This window comes from Erithacus rubecula, assembly GCF_903797595.1.
Source record: "Erithacus rubecula genome assembly, chromosome: 9".
NCBI classification, from domain to species: Eukaryota; Metazoa; Chordata; class Aves; order Passeriformes; family Muscicapidae; genus Erithacus; species Erithacus rubecula.
Genome location: NC_136660.1, coordinates 9290400 through 9310612, shown reverse-complemented (window position 1 = coordinate 9310612; position 20213 = coordinate 9290400). Strand labels below are relative to the sequence as shown.

The following is a 20213-nucleotide window of genomic DNA, read 5'->3' as shown; positions in this document are numbered from 1 at the left end:
TTACAACAGTTTGCTGTTTTCCAAACATCTCTTATTGGTGTATATCAGTTCTAAAAAAGCCAAAAGTGTTTCAGATCCTTCAGGAATCATCAATACTTTGTAAACTCATAGAATGGCTGAGGTTGGAAGGGACCTCTGGAGATTATCTAGGCCAACCCTCCTGCATAAGCAGGTTGCTCAGGACTATGTCTCCATTGAAAAATCTCTATAGAAGGACTGTACAATGCTCTGAGCAACCTGTCCCAGGCACCAGAAATCACTGCGAGGGTCTGGTTGCTTTACTCCCTGCCATCAGTTATTTATACACGCTGATGAAGTGCCCTAAGCCCTCTCTTCTGATGGAGCAGCCCCACCTTTCCCAGCCTGTCTCTGAGGGCTCTCTCCAGAGTGCCTGCATCCTTCCCCTCTCCAGCTGGGAGCCCCTGTGCTGGTGGAAGGGGCTGCTCCCCACCAGGGCAGGGCTCTGCACCTCCTTTTGCTGAGGTTCATGGCATTCCTGTTTGCCCAATTCTCCTGCCAGTTGACTTCCCCCAGATGGCAGCACATCCACCTGGTGCACACCCCCTCCTTTGAGTCCTGCACCACTGCAAACCTGAGAGCCCCTCTCTGCCACCATACAGGCCTTAACAAGGCACTCTTCAACAAGGAACACTTCAACAGCTGAGTTTGCTGCAGGGTGGGCCCTGTGTAGATTTGGGTTGCTTCTCACAAAATTATCTATTTAAGAAACAGTTTGGGGAAAAGCTGGGATAAGTATCTTATTTGAAAGTCTCAGGAGAGTTCTTTACATGATTATAGGCTGTAGTAAAAGAGGTAAGTTTGATTCCTTGCATAAATTATTACTATTAATAACTTAATTATAAATTTAAATATTAATTATTATAATGAATCCTTTAGTACCTAACAATTAAAAAGTGTTACAAACTCTGAAATAAGCACTACAAGTCTCTAAATAAACAACATATTCATGGCCTGAAACTTTTCTTTTTTTATTTTGCTGTAGGAGACCTCAATACAATAGACACCAAAGCTCTGGATTTTCACTTACTCCAACAAAGCAAACAAGTGTCAGAGTAAAAATCAGATCTCAAACCCCAGCAGGTCTGGCCTCCTCTGACGGAATTTCCACCCTTCACGTGTTCTGCTTCATTCTTCTAAATTCAGATTCTTCCTCAGTATCTTACACGCTGGTGCACTTTCAGACCTCTTCCATATCTCTCTCATCTTGACTTCCATTTTGTGAACTAGCAGGTCAGTGTATTTCTTTTCTTACAGTTTAAACAAGGAGGCTCTGAGATTCTGAGATACAGAAAGGCAAATCTCACAATTCACCAAAGCGGATCTGTAACTCTCATTCTATTTCTGGACTTAATTCTATATTCAACACATCTTTTCTATTATATTTGTCTTTGATCCTGCCCAAGACGCTTCAGTCTCTTTTACTTGGCAGTGAAGAACCATGGCTGTATGCAGTGTTAAAGTTGAAGGAAATAACAGAGCTATGGCTGGAGTGGAACTGGAAAGGGGCTCCCAAAGCCAAATCTGATGTCAATTTGAAGATTTGATAGTCCAGGGAAGCACTGCTCTGTCCTTCCTAAGGCTCAGTTTAGGATTAGAGTAAAAACTTGGAAAAAAATCTCAGACATTTGTAGTGAGGCTGGAAGGAAGCTGCCAGCTAATTTAGCCCAAACAGAATGTTTAGCCCTGGGAAGCGCTGTGGAGCGCCCGTGCAAGGCTGGGATTAGAACTGGCAGCATCTATTTTTGTGATTTACACACAGAGCACTGGTTCTTGTGCTCATCTGAGTACCAGCCTTAAAGCATGGACTGTATCCACAAGGAAGAGAGGTGTAACTCCGAAAAGGTTACAGACAGGGAGATTTACCTCCGGCTAATGGAGTGCTGTGTGCTGTGAGGAAAGGAGGCGCAAAGGTCCTGAACTTTCTGACAGGCTGGGAAGGACAAGGCTGAAAGGCAGAGGCCGTGAGCGGGGTGCAGGCACCGCCGGCGGGCCGGCACTGGAACGCTGTGTTCCTGAACACTCACCCATCCTACAGTGCCGACACTTCGCTGTATTCCCCCCTCACTAACCCCAGCCCATTCCCGCAGCGCTGTAACGCTGTGTTCCTGAACACTCACCCATCCTACAGTGCCGATACTTTGCTATATTCCCCCCTCACTAACCCCGGCCCATTCCCGCGGCACCGAGCGGGCGCAGCCCCCCTCAGAGCCGGCCCCGCGAGCGCCCCCTGCCGGCGCGCCCGCCCGCGCGCTTCCAGAACCCTCGCTGCCCCGGCCAAAGATGGCGGCCGCGCGCGCGTCACCGCCGCTCCGGCCAATGGCGCTCGCGGGCCCGGGGGTCACGTGGGGGGAGCGAGCCAGTCGCGGGCGGGCGTGCGGGGCGGCTCGGCGTCACTTCCGGTGCCGGGGTCGGGCCTGGTGCGGCGGCGGAGCGGAGGCGGCGGGGAGCGCGCGGGGCCGGGGCAGGTGCGGGAGAGCTGCGGGGCCGGGTTGAGGCCGGGGCCGGTGTTGGGGCTGAAAGCGGCAGAGGGCCCGGCCCGGGCTGAGGCGGGCCCGGCCGCCGCCCTGCCGAGGCTGGGAGGGATCTGTGCGCGCTGTGACTCCCCAGCGCTACGTTAGGCTACTGTCAGTTAATATGTGGGAATGTTCTGTTATTAGCTCTCGGTTCTCTGTCCTCCTTGCTCTTGATAAAGCGGTTGAAGTTACCCTTCTCTAAATGCCAGTTTCCAAAAATGAAAGTAAAAGTCACCGAGTTGGCCCTGTCAGTTCCTGCAGGCCGTGTCGTTCTCGTGGGAGGGCTGCGTTGGGTGGCACCGTCAGGATGTACCTGAAAAGTGCCTCCCCTTACTAAAGCAGCGTTTCGTAACTGCGCCGCAGAGCAGAGTGACTTTCTAGCAGCAGGGTTGTTGTGTTGTCTGTCACTCCTCTGTGGTTAATGCGAGCTGCCCAGTGCTGTGCGTGCTTGTGTTCACCCGCGTTTAAACCTGCCTTTCTTTAGAATAGTCTGTGCATGTATTGATCACTGCACACATAAGGTATGACCGGTCATGTGCACAAAGACACTGATAGTTGGGGTGTTCCGCGATCTCAGGGGTTGTGTGCAATTGTCATTAAAGTGACTCCCGGGCCTCGGGGATTTTTGTGTTATGTGCACCGTTTGTGGCAGTGAGTTGGCAGTTTCCATGCTACCAGTGGAACTCACAGGCTGGTTCTGTTGGTGCTGTCGATTTATCTGTGAGTGGTGTCACTGTTTTCTGGTCAGAATTGCACCTGAATCTGTATTCTGGGCTGTGACCTTGACAGAATACTGTGCACATAAAGCTCACTGATTTTTTAAAGGATGGCTTACAATCTCTCTCCGAGTGTTTTTCCATCATACATTTTGTGCTGTTTGCTAATTTGGATTTATACTTAAATGTAACTTTAGGTAAATTAGGCAAACAGAGTAGTCATACAGTGTTGTGTCTCAAAACAAATGTTAGTTGCCAAAGTAACTCAAACATAAGTACATAAAGGGTCTTGATTTAATTTATGCATATGAAAAGTAGTGTGTGCTCTTAGTTTTGAGTAAATTGTGAGAGAGAAGTCTCTGATGGAACTGGGAGATTAATACAGGTAAAGCAAGAAGGTTTTATCTCCTATTACAGTACTTCATTGATAATACTGTTTTTACTAGGGATTTGCTTTGATCAGTTGGTTTGGGTTGGTTTTTTTTTTTTAGTTCCGTTGTAGTTGAGAATAAGTAGTAAGTGTGCTTTGTTTGAAAACCATGTAACAAAACAGCAGAATACATTTTCTTGTGGATTTTCAGGAGCACAGTGTGTTAAGTTATCTCAGCAACCATGCTGGCTGCCAGGCTGGTGTGCCTGAGGGCCCTGCCATGCCAGACCATCCGCCCCACCATCACTCAGGCTTCCCCAGCCCTGAGGAGCTCCAGTGTAAAGGCATACAGACTGTGGCAGCCTAGCCAGGTAAGCTCATTCTCTTTCTGATGGCCCTCACTGCACATGTTTTAAAGGGTTGTGTGTACTGCCAAAAGAATCACTTTGGATGGAGTACATGATGTGATGAGACTTCTGCTTGTTTGAGGTCCCTGCTCTAATTTACTGAAGGAAGAATGTTGTTCAGTCAAAACACAGGAGTTGAGGAGTAGTTGAAGTGAAGTCTTCTGTTTCAATGACTGACTTGTGTCTTGAAATTAATCAGCAAAAGAGCTCAAAAGAGGTAGTTAGGTGTTCTGTCTCCCTGTTACCAAATTAAAGGCTTAAATATAACATTAAAATAAACACTTTCTTTTCAATTATTTTAGTCCCAGTGTGAGCTGAGCTGTAGACTAGGTTAGAGCAATTTCCAAGCTATGGCAGGACAATCACACATCTAACCAGCATTCTTAAAAACCAGACTGTCATTATCCTGTGGCACTGTTTACTCTTCATTAAGAGAGGATGTTGCAGACCTGCAGCTCAGAACTTTTAGGGGCTGTTGTTGCTCTTCTGTCATCTTGATGAAAGTGCTAGTGGCAAATTCTTTACCTCCTTTGTATTTTCCTCTTCAGCATTCTAAGCTTGTAGGTACAAGGTGGGTTTTTTGTGTGTGTTTTCTATCATTAGGCTGGATTTCAATAGCTGCCAAACACAACCAAAATGAAGGGTTCTGGTAAACCCCTTGAATTGTAGTGCTCTAATGGCTTATGAGAGTAATGCTTGTAGGTTTTGTATTTGTTGAAACAAATTCACAGCTTGATGGGAGTCCTTGACTGCTCAGATGCAATTTTAATTTAAAAATTCCTGTAAAAATGGTCAGGAAATTTAAAAAGTTGTTTTTGAACTTAAATGTGAGTGTGTTCTGTTTTGCTCTTGCAACTTACTAAGACTTTGAGCAGCATACTATAATTACTTGGAGCTTGTTGACCTTAAAAATCATGAATTTTATTGGCCTTCATTCAAGGTTTGTTCTATAAATCAAGGTTAGACTTGAAAGCAAAAAATATGTGCTGTTTTTCCAGTCTTAGTGTCTGTAAAATGCAAGTATTGTGCAAGGGGTTTTTTTTACATTGAAGTGTTCCCACTTCAAAAAGTGTTTTCGTGTAGAAAGCAAAATACTTTTTTACAGAAAAGTGACAATAATGTTTTTATATTAAAAAAGAAGCTTGTGGCAGTCTTTAGTACAGTGGGACTAGAGTAGAAGAAATGCAGTGTGAAAATTCCAGCTTCTGGAATTCACTGCACTGGTTCTATACTTCTAGAATATGTGAATGTTTCTCACAAAGGTTCCTAAACTTTAAATGTTCACTTGTTTTCCTTGAGCACAGTTGCTTCATATGTATGAAGGTAAGCACAAATTAATAAGAGATTAATTAACAATTTTCATTGTAGCAAGTAAGTTGATTATATTCTGTATTATTTCGTTAAATATTTTTTATGTTATTTCTGAATCTAACAGAGTTACTCCACCAGAGTAAGAACAGGTGCACGGCGTGGAAAACTTGGCCAGGAAGTGAAAGAAGCAGCATTTGAGCCATCTGCAGAAGCTGCACTTAAAGGTAGAGGAGCTGTGCTTTAAATCCTGAGTGAGAATCTTTGAACCTTCACTTACAACTTCCTAGAAGGAATACATTTCTCACTGCTGGAACTGGTAGTGAGCTGACTTGAAATTAAGTGACTCTTTAAGGAGGAGGGATAAAATGGAACAGCTATTGCAGACACATCAAAATTCACTTGAGGATGTTGTTAACTGTCCAGTAAAAGCATTAATGAGAGAGTGTGTTTTTTCATTCTCTGCACAGCTGACCGCCTGGGGAAATTCGTTGTTGCTGGAGGTGCTGCTGTTGGCCTGGGAGCCCTCTGCTATTATGGGATGGGCATGTCCAGCGAGACCGGAGCTATCGAAAGGGCGGCGTGAGTCACATGGGTCACTTCTCTCATGAAACACATCTCCTCCCTGTCTGTCTCTCCTTCAGCTGCTATCACCTAGTGTGCTTATGTTTTTCTGAGCTCTGAAGAGTAAACCCCTGCCTATATCTCTGCAGGTTTTTAAAGCAAAATTAGAATTATTCAGCCCTAAGTGGATAGTAACCTGAGTGAGTTTGTTTTGCTAAATCTAATGTGAAGAGTATATAAATTTGTCTTATGAGTTGTACTCCATCCAGGTAACTTAGGAAATGTGGCTTTCTAAAAAGCATTGCTAAGACCAGTTTCTCTGGTGATCTTATGAGGCTGTTCACTAAACTTTAATGTAGCTGTTAGAAAAGTCTCTGTTAAACAGCATATCTTGGCAAAAGCTTTGATCTAATAAGTATGTTCTTAAAACTTCGGTGAATTGCTTCTTGGTGAAAAAAAAAAAAAAACCTGGCTGATGGCAGAACTTTATAGTTAGACTTAAAGGATGGGTAGTAATAAGCATAGGCTTGGGAGAAATGTGTGTTAGGGACATTGTTATTTAATTTGTATTTGGAAGTGGCAGTCTGCATTTATACTGAACATGTGCTGTTTGCATCTATGAAAAGCTTGTAGTAGGTAGAACTGTCTTAATTTCTTTCTGCACGAGCCTTAAGTAACAGCTCACAAGACTGAATTGGGTAAAAATGGGTGCATTATGTTTAATTTTAGTGTTAGCAGGGAAAGTTTTCTGTTTTCTGCAAAGGATACTGCAGTTAGTCTCTCATGTCCAGGTCTGTTGCTATTGTTAGAGCTCTCAAAATGACGTTTGTGTCCTGTGGTGTCAGATAACCGTGTGCACTGTGACTCAGCAATTTGTGAGCTGTTTAGTGCTAGTACACATTCTGTAGATCTTTTACCTGAAACCAGTTTGATGTATGCACACACCATTCTCTTATTTTTCTGTAGTTAAAAGCATTAGTTACTCTGTTTGCTGTGGATGCTTCCTGCTTGGAATTGGATTATAGTTAGCATTAATTGTAATTTTCAGTGTTTCTACTGAGTTAACATTAGATTAGATCAGCAAGATTGGCATGTTCAGTCCCCATTGTATATTAAACTCATGGCAGACATTGCTAGACCACATCACTGTTTTGAAACCTCCCTCATATCCATGGCTATGAATGCACTTAACAGCTTGTTTGTTTTTAGCTGCTGTCCATTCTGAACCTGCTAACTGCACAGCTCTGTATGACTGTTTATTTTTCAGTATTTGGCCACAGTATGTGAAGGACAGAATTCAGTCTACGTACATGTACTTTGCGGGCAGTATTGGCATGACAGCTCTGTCTGCTGCAGCAGTGAGCAGATCTCCTGCACTCATGAACCTCATGACAAAGGGCTCCTGGCTGGTAAGCTTTGTTATAAAAATGCAAGTATTTGCTGAGAAATGCCTCCAGATGATGGTTGATATAAAAAAAAAACCCCAAGAAATGTAAACTACTTGGTGGAAGGTCAGGCAAAACTTAGCCTGCCTCAGTGCCCTTATCCATAAAGACTGTTCAGGTATCCTGATGATACTTTGTGATGGAATATTTGGTCATTCTAGTCAGGTTCTAACCTGTTTTTTCTCTACTGCTTTGATGGTTTGTCAGAGACAAATTACGAGAGCAAAAAAGCACTATGGTATCCTTACCAGCTGTACAAATGCAAATAAGAACCTCTTAGAAATAGCTACCTAAAGCTAATGGCACAGTTTCTGTTGCTGTCTGTAAGTAGAAACTGAGGTTCCTGTGCATTCTTACTCCTCCCTTTGGTATCCCATGGAGCACTGTGAAAGCTATCTCCTGTTTACCAAGGCTGAAATGGTACTGGTAGGGTTAGTATGTATTGGGTATTGAGTGGAGCAAAACAGTAGCAGTTAAATGCCAACACCTACATGATTTAGGGAATTAATTTGATAAAGCATCATTGGTGATAGAAGTTGTACACTTCTCACCAGTCTGGTAGATGTTGAATGATTCTGCTTAGAGCTATGAGTAAGAAGAGGCACCAAGGTTAAAAAAATCATTGGTAGCAAAAGCCTGTGTACTAAGTGTTGGTTTTGGGTGGAGAAATGTATACAAGAAAAGGCTAACACATTTCAGGTACCTTAATGAGAGTGAGGGGCAGAGAATCATGGATTTTTCTTTTCTTACTTTGCACAGCAAAGAGTTGCCAACTTAACAGTTAAGTTTGGATTTCTAGAAGGCTGAGTAAAAATAGATGAAAATTACTGCAATCTGAGATCTTCAAGGATTTGACTGTAACCTTACAGGAGTAAAATCGATGAATAATCCTACTTTGAATTAGGTTGCTGTTTTCAGAATCAGTGTTGACTCTTAGACTAGGAGATTAGAATACTGACCATATGTCCATATGCTAACTTGAGCTCTATAATGCTGTTTCTTCAGGCAATTGGTGCAACTTTTGCAGCCATGATTGGTGCTGGGATGTTGGTCAGGTCCATATCCTATGAACATAGTCCAGTAGTTAAACATGCAGCATGGATGATGCATTCAGGTAAGTGGTTTTAGTGTTTGTTGTAGAGATGTCTGTGCTCCAGTGTGACTAGATACTTACTTTAAGAAAACTCCAGCTTTAAAGTAAATTTTTATCTACTGCTGTAGAGAAACTGGGGTTTTTCAGAGATCAGCAAGAACACCTGAATGTCAGGGACAGGTGTCTTAAGTGTCCTTAACAGAGCTCTGGTGTTTTTCATAGTCTTCTAAAAGTCATGCTCAAGTTAAACTTGAGGTACGTGCACTCCACATTGACTACAACTAGATGGTTTCATGGCTGCTTTGGTTTTCTGACTCTTTCTACTGCTACCATTTCTATACGTGCACCTGCCTACACTAACCATTCTTCATCTGTGTAGGAGGTATTTGAAAGCCTGACTAGAAAAACAGAGATTTTTAGTATTGGTTTACTTCTGAGATGTGTGTCCATCAGGTGTTTAAGCTGTTAGTGCAGATGCATTTCTCAATAATGTTGCCTACTTCAAATAACAGTGGCTCTTATTTTTCAAAACTGCCAGAAATATGCTGTAGTTCAGAAAAAACAAGTGGGTGTTGGGTACTGAAATCATATTTGCTTCTCCAGAGCTAACATGTCTGTCAAGAAGAAATTATGTTTATTGTAGGGATTGTTATTAAGTGAAACAACCTAATGAGCTATTAATGGGCTAGATACACGTTTCCTACAAGCCTCTAGTAAAAAAATCTGACTTAGTTTCCTAACTAATTGTTGTATCAGAAATCTGCCCTGTTTTCAGTATTGCATGCTCCTAGTGCTATTATGTAGTTCATTAGTCCATGCTAAATATCTCTTCTTACCAGCTCTGTTGTGAACCAATCAATATGTTGACTTTTGTTAGTCTTTTTTTCCCCAAGATGAGTTTCTGAAGTATTCTAGTGCTAAAAAAAAGTACAATGTGGAATTTAAGGTTGCTAATTTATTGTACTCCCTTCTAGATAAGAGCACAATCAAGTACATTGGTGTTTTGGTAGGTGTGGATTAGTTTGAGCCATGCCATCTGACTGGAGATGAAAAAATCAAGTGGGTTTGGCATGTGGTGTTCCAAGTCTTACATGTGTTCTGTTTTTCTTTGCCTAGGTGTCATGGGTGCAGTGGTGGCTCCTCTGGCCTTCCTTGGTGGTCCTCTGCTGATCAGAGCTGCCTGGTACACTGCTGGAATCGTTGGGGGGCTCTCAACTGTGGCCATGTGTGCTCCAAGTGAAAAATTCCTGAACATGGGAGGACCACTTGGCATCGGCTTAGGCTTTGTTATTGCCTCTTCAATCGGTAAGATACTGTTTCAGTACTGTCCTATAAAGTAGGTTATGAACTTAAGTTCATAACAGTTAGTTTCAGGCTGGTCTGCCCAGTGAAGATTTGCCTTAAATATAGCCCTTGCAACTCCAGCACAGCAGAAATATTCTGTCATATTTGTTGTTGAAAACAAACGTGAAGTTGTGGTTCTGGCAGATGTTAGTCTGACAAACAGCCAGTAGGGGTGCCTTATATTTTAGATACTGCCTGTGAGTAGGGAGTGCAGTAAATGTGGTCTTAGTTCTCAATCCACTTGTTTTCCTTCATGTGTTTTAGTCATTGTTGTAGTTATGGGTAGTTTCACCTGAAGAACAATGCACATTTCCTTGGGGTGTTCAGAATGAATGGGTCAGGTTGTGTATGTGACATCTTCAGTGTGCATTTGGTAAAGCTCTTGGCATCAAACACACACCACATGCTTACTGAATGCTTACTGTAGAGTGTGTGCTCCCGTGACTGGAGTGTGACCTCAGTCAGAGTAGCAGGTGCACCCAGTTCCCTTGAGCACTGCTGTCCATTCCTCTCCAGGATCCATGTTCCTGCCTCCCACCTCAGCCTTTGGCGCCGGCCTGTATTCGGTGGCGGTGTACGGCGGGCTGGTGCTGTTCGGCATGTTCCTGCTCTATGACACACAGCTGGTGGTCAAACGGGCCGAGACTCTGCCCGTCTACGGAGTGGTTAAATACGACCCCATCAACGCGTGAGTGTTCTGTTAGCACAGCTCTCAGGGCTGCCTGCAGGCACTGCCTGAGAGTTTCCTCTCTAACTGCAACATATTAAACCATGACACTGGGTAAGAATTTGCCTCCAGTTAGATTGAAGTATGCTTCAAAAACAACCTTTTGTTTATTGTTCAAAAGTGTGTTGCTGTTCAATGTGAAGAAACAGGGTTTGAAAACAACAGTGAGGAAATAGCTACTGAAGTTAAAACTGAAATCATCATGATGAGAAACAGAATTGAGTGTGTGGTGTCACATACCTCCTGAAATACATTCTAAAATGTATTTTTGTTTTCTAAAGCATTGCTGGCAGAATTTATAGTTGCTTTCTGAAAATAACTGTCTGTATCAGTTCAGACAAAAAAAGTTAAACTTCCCATAGTCATTTAATATTTATTAGTCTTTGTCACTAAATAAAAAAGCTGCAATAGTGTGATAGATAGGGAAGGAAGGATTGACTCTCAGTTAAAACCAAGTCTGACTAACAAGTAACTTTCTTGTAAATATCTGTCTGATCTTGGGTTAATTCTTACCTCCTTGGTTCTGTTTTATTCGAATTAGAGTAATACTGATTTTCTTAAAAATTCTTGAAGGTGAACAGATCAAAATATACATATATTATATATATAACAGATCAGATCAGTATAAAAGCAGAGGCTCCTGTATGAGAGTAGTATATACTATCTGTTAGGATTTCTATAAGTAGTTCTTGCTGACAGAGTTGGTAGAACAAAATACAAATTGCAAGTGTTTTTTGACATACAAAGCACTGAGAACAATCATAGCTGAGTTTTGTAAAGTTCGTTCATGCAGGCTCTTAAAATTAAGTATGGTAGTGTGAAACACCAAATAATTCTGTGTCTGTTCAGCAGTAGTAACTGTGATTTCTTGTGTCCTAGATGCCTGGGTATCTACACCGATACACTGAACATCTTCATCCGAGTGGCCAGCATGCTTGCAGGTGGTGGAGGTGGCAGGAAAAAGTAAACAGAGACTCACCTTTGCAACTGTCTGACAGCCTACATAGTGCACATATTAAATAAACATTCATGGTTTAAGCAGTAATGCTCAAAGTGAGAATTTTAAAGCATTTCAGCATATTGGTTCAGTGCAATGTGATTCAGTCTTAGTTTTTCTTCATACACTTTCCAGATCTGTGTTTAAAATAGTCTGAACTGCTTCTAATTGCACATTACTTTGGGAAGTAAATTATTTTTAATATATGAATAAAATTGTCCTACCTGCCTTTTAAGGGGTTTGATGGCAGTTCAACTCTCACTTTCTTTTTTTTACTGTTGTTGCATAGTAAAGAAAGTACTTTTGAACTGGTATCCCATAGGCAGATAGGGATACAAGCTACTTCATGAAATGCTGCTACATGCATCAATTTTCAGTTAAGTTTCATAAATTTTATTTTAGTGACATCTTCAGAAGAAATTAATAAATTGCATGTGGCCCTAAATCAATGACTGCAATCATGACTGTGACCTGTGCAAAAATCTCAGAAAAGTTTAGGCAGGATTTGACAAGTTAGCTGACCAAGAAGTATGAAGGAGACAAGATGTGGGAACTATGCAGCATTTGTCCTGTATGAATTTCAGTCTCCTGGAGTACACATGAGAATTCCTTGCTTTAATGTTGACTGGCTATAATAGCTAGCTTATTTTGATACTAGATTTGTAAAACTGTTGAGTGGCAATATATCTGTTTCTTTCTTCTGGTGGCTAAGTTCCTGTACTGCAGATGAAGGTCTGTCCAGAAGAGCTCATAGTGGTCATCTCTTGGAAGTTTGTGCAATTGGCACAGAAACTGGGAATTGAGGATGGCATGCTGTAAACCCCAGGATCTAAATTTGCCATAGTGATATGTGCTTTAGTCTGTTTAACTCCTTCCCCAAATTGATATGTTAAATTTGGTCTAGAAGGAATGTTCCCTAACAATGAATTTGATTTAACAGTAAGAAATTTATACTTTCCAGACTCTGTTGGTATTTGTTGGAACAAAAGGGGAATTCTTGAAAACTTTGACCTAATGTCAGCAGCTCGTATTTTCAGTTTCTGGTAAATATGTTTCATTTATGTATCGACCTATGAATAATAAAATTCTAGCCTCACAAGCTGACTGCTCTCACTTTTCCCCCTGTTAACAGAAATATTTTAGTACCCCTGCACAACAGCTTGGTGAAGAGTACTATAAATACATTTTTTGTTATGGTTGCACATCTCTTTGTAAGAGAGTACGTTCCTCTGTAAAAAAATCTGCAAACATGATTCTCAGTTTCACTGGCCAGCACCTTTTTGAGGGTGTTTCCTGCTGGAAGATACTGGCTATGCTTTAGTGGTTCTGTTGGTGTCACCTGTTGGCAACTTACTGCAGCCAGTGCTGCTTTTATGTCTGCCACACACTGTAGTATTTTTTGACTCTTTAAGCAAAGGGAAGAAAGAGTGGATTGTGAAGAACCTTGTTGCAGCTCCTTTGTGCCCCAAGATTATAAAGCACAATCTAGTTCCTGGCACTATTGCAGCTGGAGGGACATCTGTAGTGCTTAGAGGGAAGAAATTTTCGGATTGTGTGAGTTGTAAGTAGCCTGTTCAGAAGAGTTTTATCTTTTTAAGCAATTTGATCCCTTAATTTCTTCATACTTCTACTGTAGCCAAACACAGCAGTGTGCTCGTCCTCAAAATCTGAAATGTACAGGGAGCAGTCCTAAAATTCTGACATTTGTGCTTGTTGCAAAAGATCTTTTTCTGAGGCTGAAGTTTTAGAGGAGTGATGAACCAAGGAAGGGATTCTGGACTGTTTGGAATAGTGAGGTGTAGAAGCCAACACACTGGTTATGGGAGGTGTTTGCATGGAAAGTGACACCAACAGGAAATTCAATAACCTTTTGAGAAATAGTGCCTGAAGAAACATGAGCATCACTTGTGCTCAGTCGTGAGAAAGGTATGACTTGGCTTCTGTGGATGAGATCACAGCACCAGCAGTACTTTCTTACTGTTAGTCTCCAAAAAGAGTAAGAAAAATTGAGTTGTTCCTTTGCATTTAAAGTCAAAAAATAATATGTATCCTTAAGACAGCTCTGATTTGATGGGAGATGAAAATCTAAAGCCAGCACTACCGTCAGTGACACCTGGCAGAGCTACTTATGATTATAAAACTCTCTGGGATTTTTTGCAGGTCCAGGCATGACTCATCAATATATAAATTGAATTTGGCTAAAAATTCCCCACCTTCTACAGTAATTCTTTATTATGTGTGCCAAAGGACATTAAAGGCATAAATGATGTGTTTAGTCCACAATTTAATTAAGTTCTGATCTTTGCTACTGATTATAGCTGGTTTCTACAGCTTTTTATGATGTTTCAAGTAATTCTCCTTTTAAATCATGATCTAAATAAGCAGCTACATAATGTTTAATCATTACTTCAGTTTTATCTGGAGTATAAACCAATCATTTTCCTAAGAAAATGTTCTTCACCATCAGCTAGTGTAATTAAGGCCAGTTTCAACTGACACACATATTTTGAGTTTGCATAGCAGAATGCAACAGGAAATTCAGATCTCACCGAATGAAATTACTGAATGCAATTAGCTTTGCAATTTTCATCCAGCTTGCTCCACCTCAAATGCTGAAAGCTGTCAGGTAGTATGCACTTGCCTTCATAAAACCTTTATAATAGTTCACCTATAACACAATAACAAGGTGTGCCTGGTGTATTAGTGCAACTTGAACTTGCCCCAAGACAAAGACTATTCCTATTCCTGCTGTCATTAAAGAATAGAACATTTTTTTAATTCTTCAATACTTGAAAATAAATAATTTTCCTTGAACTTCAGTTTATTACAAACTTGGAATTTAGAAATTGTTGCCCTAAGTTCACTTCAAATTTTGAAATAGACCATCTACAAATAAAAACAGGAAGTGTATTTAAATAACCCCTCAACCACATATTTAAGTAAGAACTGGATTTTTATTTCAATATTCAACCATCTCTGTGACCTTTAGTCATCATTAAGAAAGGGAGATGGGGAAAGCAAGGCAGGCTCTCTCTTGCAGCGCAGGAGCTGATCCATCAGCCTGGCAGCTGGGCTGGGGGTGGCTGTCCAGACCTGTCACCTGGCACTGCAGGGCAGCTGCTGCACGGGCATGTGGCCTCGTGGCACAAGGTGTGACACTGGGCACTGGCCCAGCTTTACCCACCCTGTTTTAGCAGATACCACACAGAACTGGCACTATTGACACACAATCCCAGCATGTCTGAGAGTGATGGCTTTTAGATCTCTAACCGCCTCCTTTGTGATGAATAGCTCCAGAAAATACCAGCTTTGCTAATTCCTTCACTCAGTTTTGACACCATTTGGTGTGTTCCTGCAGACGTCGTTAAGCTTCTGAACAAATCTTTAGTACTGCTCTAAGGCATTTCTTTTATGAGCTTGTGCACAGCAGCTAAACCTTTCATGCAATATATTGGTGTTTGGTTTTGCTTGTATGAATGAGCAACCTTGTAATACATTATGTATTACATAGTTACATTTTGTATTTTTAGGACACCTAAAAGAACTATCGAAACTGTTTTTTTAATTGTCACAGTTTCCTTTAAAGAAAAAGCATGACATCACATTCTTGTAATGTTGGTCAACAAAAAATTGAAGTGGAGTAGGGAAGAAAATATAAAGCTTCTAACCATTATTGGTGAAAAAAAAAATAGTCTAAATTTTAACTGGAAAAGCTTGGATTAAATATAACTCCCACAAAAAATACTAACTTTACATTTTTACAAATTGCATAGTGGTCTGGGTATCTATGGAAGTACCAGACTTCTTCCTGGACAGTAACAGCACCACTGCAATGGAGAGGTAGCAGAGGCATGATAATGCATCAAGGTAACAGCCTTGGAGTTACAGGTCTTCCTTCACTGAATGCAAGTGTAAAATCACTGCATCATCCCACCTAGACTGGACACAAGATGTTGCACATCTACTCATCCTACCAACTCACCTTATTCCTGACTGTAGCAATGTCAGTTCAGAGACACAGATCTCTTTTTTCCTTCCTAAGCAGTGCAATACACAGTCATCCATCACCATCCAAGAAAAAGGATGACACAAGTTGAAAAAACCCAACAAACTGCAAAACCAAACACGAATTGTATGTCTTGTAGCACTACATTCCTTAAGGACTTCTAAAGAACTTGTAGGAGCAAGAGCCACTGATCAGATTTCTCCTTCTGCCCGACAGTGTAGGAAAAAATTCTACATGTGCTTACAAATTATATTTGAGTCCCAAGGGGATGAAAACAGCTACCAGCTAAGCTGAAATGCAAAAATCTCACTCTTCTGTTATTTATGTCTCATACACAGATGGATTCATATAGAACTTGAGCTCTTAAAAGCTTTAGCAGGGTTCTCCTGTCCAATGAAGCTTTCACCGAAAACTAAAGCCATTGCTGCTGAAGTTTTCCTTCTTTTACTCTTTCCTGTCACAATAAGTGCAACTAAGGTGACCATAAATGCTTTGGTGAACAGACTGTGTTCAATGCATTGAAATGGTGCTCAGTAAACTGGATTATGGGATTTTAGCAAGCTGGCAGTAAATCAACAATGGAACGTTCTCCTCAAATGTCTGTATCTACAATGTACAGAATAACCAGAAAGAGGTGAAAGTGGCCAAGTAACAGCACCATTACAAAACACTCTTATCTCTGCAAACACCTCTTATCAGATAGCAGAGACAGGGCTTATTCATGTTTTTAAGAAAGAGATTAATATGCAGAACAATCTCAAAATCTTTCAAAATGCCTAGGGGCTGACATCTGCACAGTATTTTCTGTTCTGGAGCCTTGCCAGCTGAAGTAAACATCTCATCTATTCAGGAAAGAGAAGAGTGAAATGCCTGCCCAGACATCTGTCATTGTACCTCTCCACTTCCTCTTACAAGTTTTGGGCATCCAGACTAGTTACTTTGTACAGAAGACCAGATAGAATTCCTATTCTTCTATTATCTTTCTGAAAAACAAAGCAAAGAAACTGCTGAGTGAAACAAGGGTGAATCCTTCAGAGTCATGGTAAGTGGCAAGAGGGATAACCTTCCCTGCTTAGGTGCCTGTTCTTTCCCAGCTTAGGGAGAAGTGGCATGCAGTGGGAATAGATCTACCTCCATAATGAGAAGGTTACACAGCTCAGCTCATCCCTCCATCATGGAAGTGCAATCTCTAGCAAATTAATTGTCAGAAAGAAAAAGTCTCTTAATCTTGCCTAAGCATCACACATACACACTGAACACTGCACACATGTAAATGTTCTGGCCTGAACCCTTGCCTCATTTCTCTATGCTGTTTAGAAACCTACAGCAACCACAGATAGACCACGTCTAAGACCTTGAAAAACTAGAGAATACATAAACTAAGCAGGGGAAAGGGAAAGCGTGTTTTTTCACATTTGCCACATTTCCCACAGGAGGAAAGTTAAAACCAAGCAAAATAAAAACAGCTGCAAGTTCCATTTTAATAGAACTATCCAAGACAGTGACCAGTGAAGAGAATGGAGTGAGCACACAGAGCCTGGACATCCTGAACAGCACACATGAAACACAGACACACCAGAGCTGGCAGCTCTGCACTGGCTTTACTTGCAGACACAACGTGAGGAGTGCTTGACACTCATTGAAAAAGCTGTTTAAAACCTGATCCAGGACAGTATACAAAGTGTTTATCAGCTCACCATAAACTGCTGGGAGAAATTATAAACTCAGTCTTGCTCTTCATTCTGATCTTTTTTAGTTACTCTATCCCACATGTTGTCATTCTGCCTATCATATAGTGACTGCTGCTGCAGCCTTCAGTTTCTACACTATGTTCTCTCCTTCAAATACTTGCCCATGTATAACTTTGTTGGTTCACCATAACTTGTCTACCTTGAATTAAGTTAACAGTGAATCCTGAAAGTTCCTAATGTTTCCTGACTTCTCACAGTTCAAAAATTAGCTTCATTTAGCTCTAAATTTAACAAGACCATTCGCTCCAACTATGTTATTCTCCTTATGTCACAAACAGCTGCTTCAACCTGGTTAGAAGAAATTTTCATATACAAAATGCAGATTCTTCTTAGAATGGCATGACCTTTAGAAATATTAATGAATCTTATATTAGCATACCACCTCCAGAAATAATGACTTTATGAAGACTGCAAATTTAAGAGTTTTGGCAAGCACAGAAGGAGACTCTGGATCATGCCTTAATTTAACGTTAAGAAATCAAATTACTTTCTTTAAGATTTTGAGATCCATCCTATGTGGCTTTTGAACACCAGGTATTAATGCAAATCTCAGGATGCATCCCTTATTTCCCTGAATGATTCAGAAATACTTCTGCACTCAATTTCCTTCCCAGGAATTTTTTTTTCAACAGGAAAACGTAGAGCAGCTGCTGCTCATTTCATAAAATTAATGTCTTACAGAAGACTATCATACAGATGTCTCCAACTTCCAGCTGACAGACTCTAAGGACACAGATTAATAGGCTATTTAGTAATCTGTGCTTTTATTTCATCTCCTGTCCCCAACCACTCCCTTGACACAGTTCTGTCTTATTATTTAGAGAATTCTGCACCCTTATTTGGTAAAGACATTTATCTCAGGACAAGTCTAAAGATTATGCTGGGTCATTGATTGTAGTCTTCCATTTCTAATTGCTTAACATTTCCTGTAACGTTAGCATTTGTAGAAGCTTATGAAACAGGGCATTAAGAATTACAGTGTATAACCACAGCCTGAAATTTAAGATATAAAGCACTGGAATTTCTTCTGAAAGTATTCAGTTTTGGAGGATAAAAAACTATTCTTCAGCTATTTTTGTTCTCAAAACTGCTAATCAAGGCATAGTGCATGGACCCCAATACCTACTCAAAAGCATCTCTTAAGGTTTGCAACTAGACCTCTCAAGTGGTGAAAATAAATAAATTGCTTACAATATGCTCACCCTAATAAGTTCTGTTGATAAATTCATGCAGTATTTTAGTTTTAAAATTTTTCCATTCTTCTGTTTGCATTCCAAGAGCAGCCTGACAGTAAGTACAAACTCCTCAAAGAGGTGCTGTCCTTAAGAAATTGGGTGCCTGTTCTTGTTCCTATCAAGCCCCTCTCTGGGGCTTTTGGGTGTGCAGTGATGAGAGATTTGCCTCATTTCCCATCACAGTAGCTGGAAGGCTTGGATTGTTGTAACAGAGGAGACCAAGTAGCAGCCTGTCTCTTCCACACAGAAAACAAGTGAGGCATTCAGGCAGCACATGCTGTTTTCTTGCTTGGGGTGATTGGTAAAGTTACAGTGCAGTGAGGTATATTCAGAAAAACAAGTCTTCGTAAATACTTCTGTTGCCAATATTGTGTTGTAAATACTTCAGAAGAAAGAAGGGGGGTTTTGAGGTAGGTGCTGGCAGCACTTTTTGTTTCAATGAGCAAAGCTGGAGATGTCAGTAGCCATCATGTGATGAGGTTCTGTTTTGCAATTTATCTCCCATCTTACCTGGTTACTTTTCTGTAATCATTTTTTTATTTCTTATCATGCATACAGAAAGAGAAAATGATGCTTCTAGTTAAGGCTAAAAATACATGAAAATTTATTTGCGTATTGTTGTGGTTTGACCCCAGCTGGCAGCTAAGCCCCACACAGCCATTCACTCATTTCCCACAGTACCTGAGCTTGCCTAGAATTCTCAGAAAGTGTAATGGAGATAAAATACAGTAGTCATCAAGTGAAATCCTTGCTTCTGTGCTACCACTACTCAGACAGCCTGATTGAATGTTGCAGAAACATTACTCTCCTACCAACCCTTTCACGTGCCTTATTGACATCTCAGATCTTCTGCAAACCTTTATGCAGTGCTCCATTTTACATGCTCAGTTTATGTTGGGATTTATATAATTTGATTCAGTCTTAACCAGCAAAAGTGTTGACCTTAAAAGTACAAAATGAGGAGTCAGACCCACATTTTCAATATTCAAAAGAAGCCTGAGATCATAACAGCAGCATTGCTGCCCTTTTGTCATTCATTTTTCTCTGCATGGACTGAAGTGTAAGAGTCCCTCCTGACATGCTTAGCAGGGCTGTGAACTCATGGCCTTTCTACAGGCTCAACAAGGTGTGCCAGTGCAAGGCAGGGCTTTTGGAAAGCACTTTGAAGATACTATCTTGCAGCAAGTTTTGTCAGTGATTTGATCCTTGAACCTTGGTAATGCCTTGGCAAACAAAAAAGGCTGTCAGGCCATAGCAATCCTCACCATACATGGGTATTGCTAGGTAGGACTGCAGAAATAAGATTTTGGGGCCAAATTGGTAGGTAAAGGGATGACCCAATTTGGAAGGCTGGTGATGCAGTGCAAGAAACAAGTTAAATCCCAAATCTGAAATAAGAAACCTTTGAAACTGAGGATGGGGGCAATATATGTGCACCAGAGTGAAGCCTTCTATCCTGTTGTAATTCCAAGTCGGGGTGGCTTGCAGATACTGCTCCCATCTTTTAAGACTACATATCTTATAACATATTCTATTTTTAGAGACCCAAATCTTACCAGATTAAGCAGAATTGGATGCTGCCAAACATGAAATTTTTGCCCTTTTTATGGGACACAGCTCTGTAGCTGCTCCCTCCTTGAAGGACTTTTCTTTTTGGCGTTTTTTTAAAGTACACTCCATGAACCTTGATACTATATCGAATTGGATGACTTCTTA

General features: G+C 41.0%; 1 protein-coding gene across 1 annotated transcript; it reads left to right on the top strand.

Moving 5' to 3' along the window:
• Window positions 1-2404: 2404 nt before the first annotated feature.
• Window positions 2405-12604, top strand: GHITM (growth hormone inducible transmembrane protein). Its single transcript, XM_079312371.1, has 9 exons — window positions 2405-2486; window positions 3832-3991; window positions 5463-5562; window positions 5806-5917; window positions 7167-7308; window positions 8350-8458; window positions 9554-9742; window positions 10298-10469; window positions 11388-12604. The coding sequence occupies exons 2-9, from the start codon at window positions 3863-3865 to the stop codon at window positions 11473-11475; spliced, it is 1041 nt and encodes a 346-aa protein (XP_079168497.1). The 5' UTR covers window positions 2405-2486; window positions 3832-3862; the 3' UTR covers window positions 11476-12604.
• The last annotated feature ends 7609 nt before the right edge of the window (window positions 12605-20213 follow it).

Bases quoted from the DNA above. Each gene is read 5' to 3' on its own strand.
- GHITM (XM_079312371.1), top strand. From the start codon at position 3,863: ATGCTGGCTGCCAGGCTGGTGTGCCTGAGGGCCCTGCCATGCCAGACC. The intron at 5,563-5,805 runs GTAGAGGAGCTG...TTCTCTGCACAG, and splicing joins TGCAGAAGCTGCACTTAAAG to CTGACCGCCTGGGGAAATTC. The intron at 8,459-9,553 runs GTAAGTGGTTTT...TTCTTTGCCTAG, and splicing joins AGCATGGATGATGCATTCAG to GTGTCATGGGTGCAGTGGTG.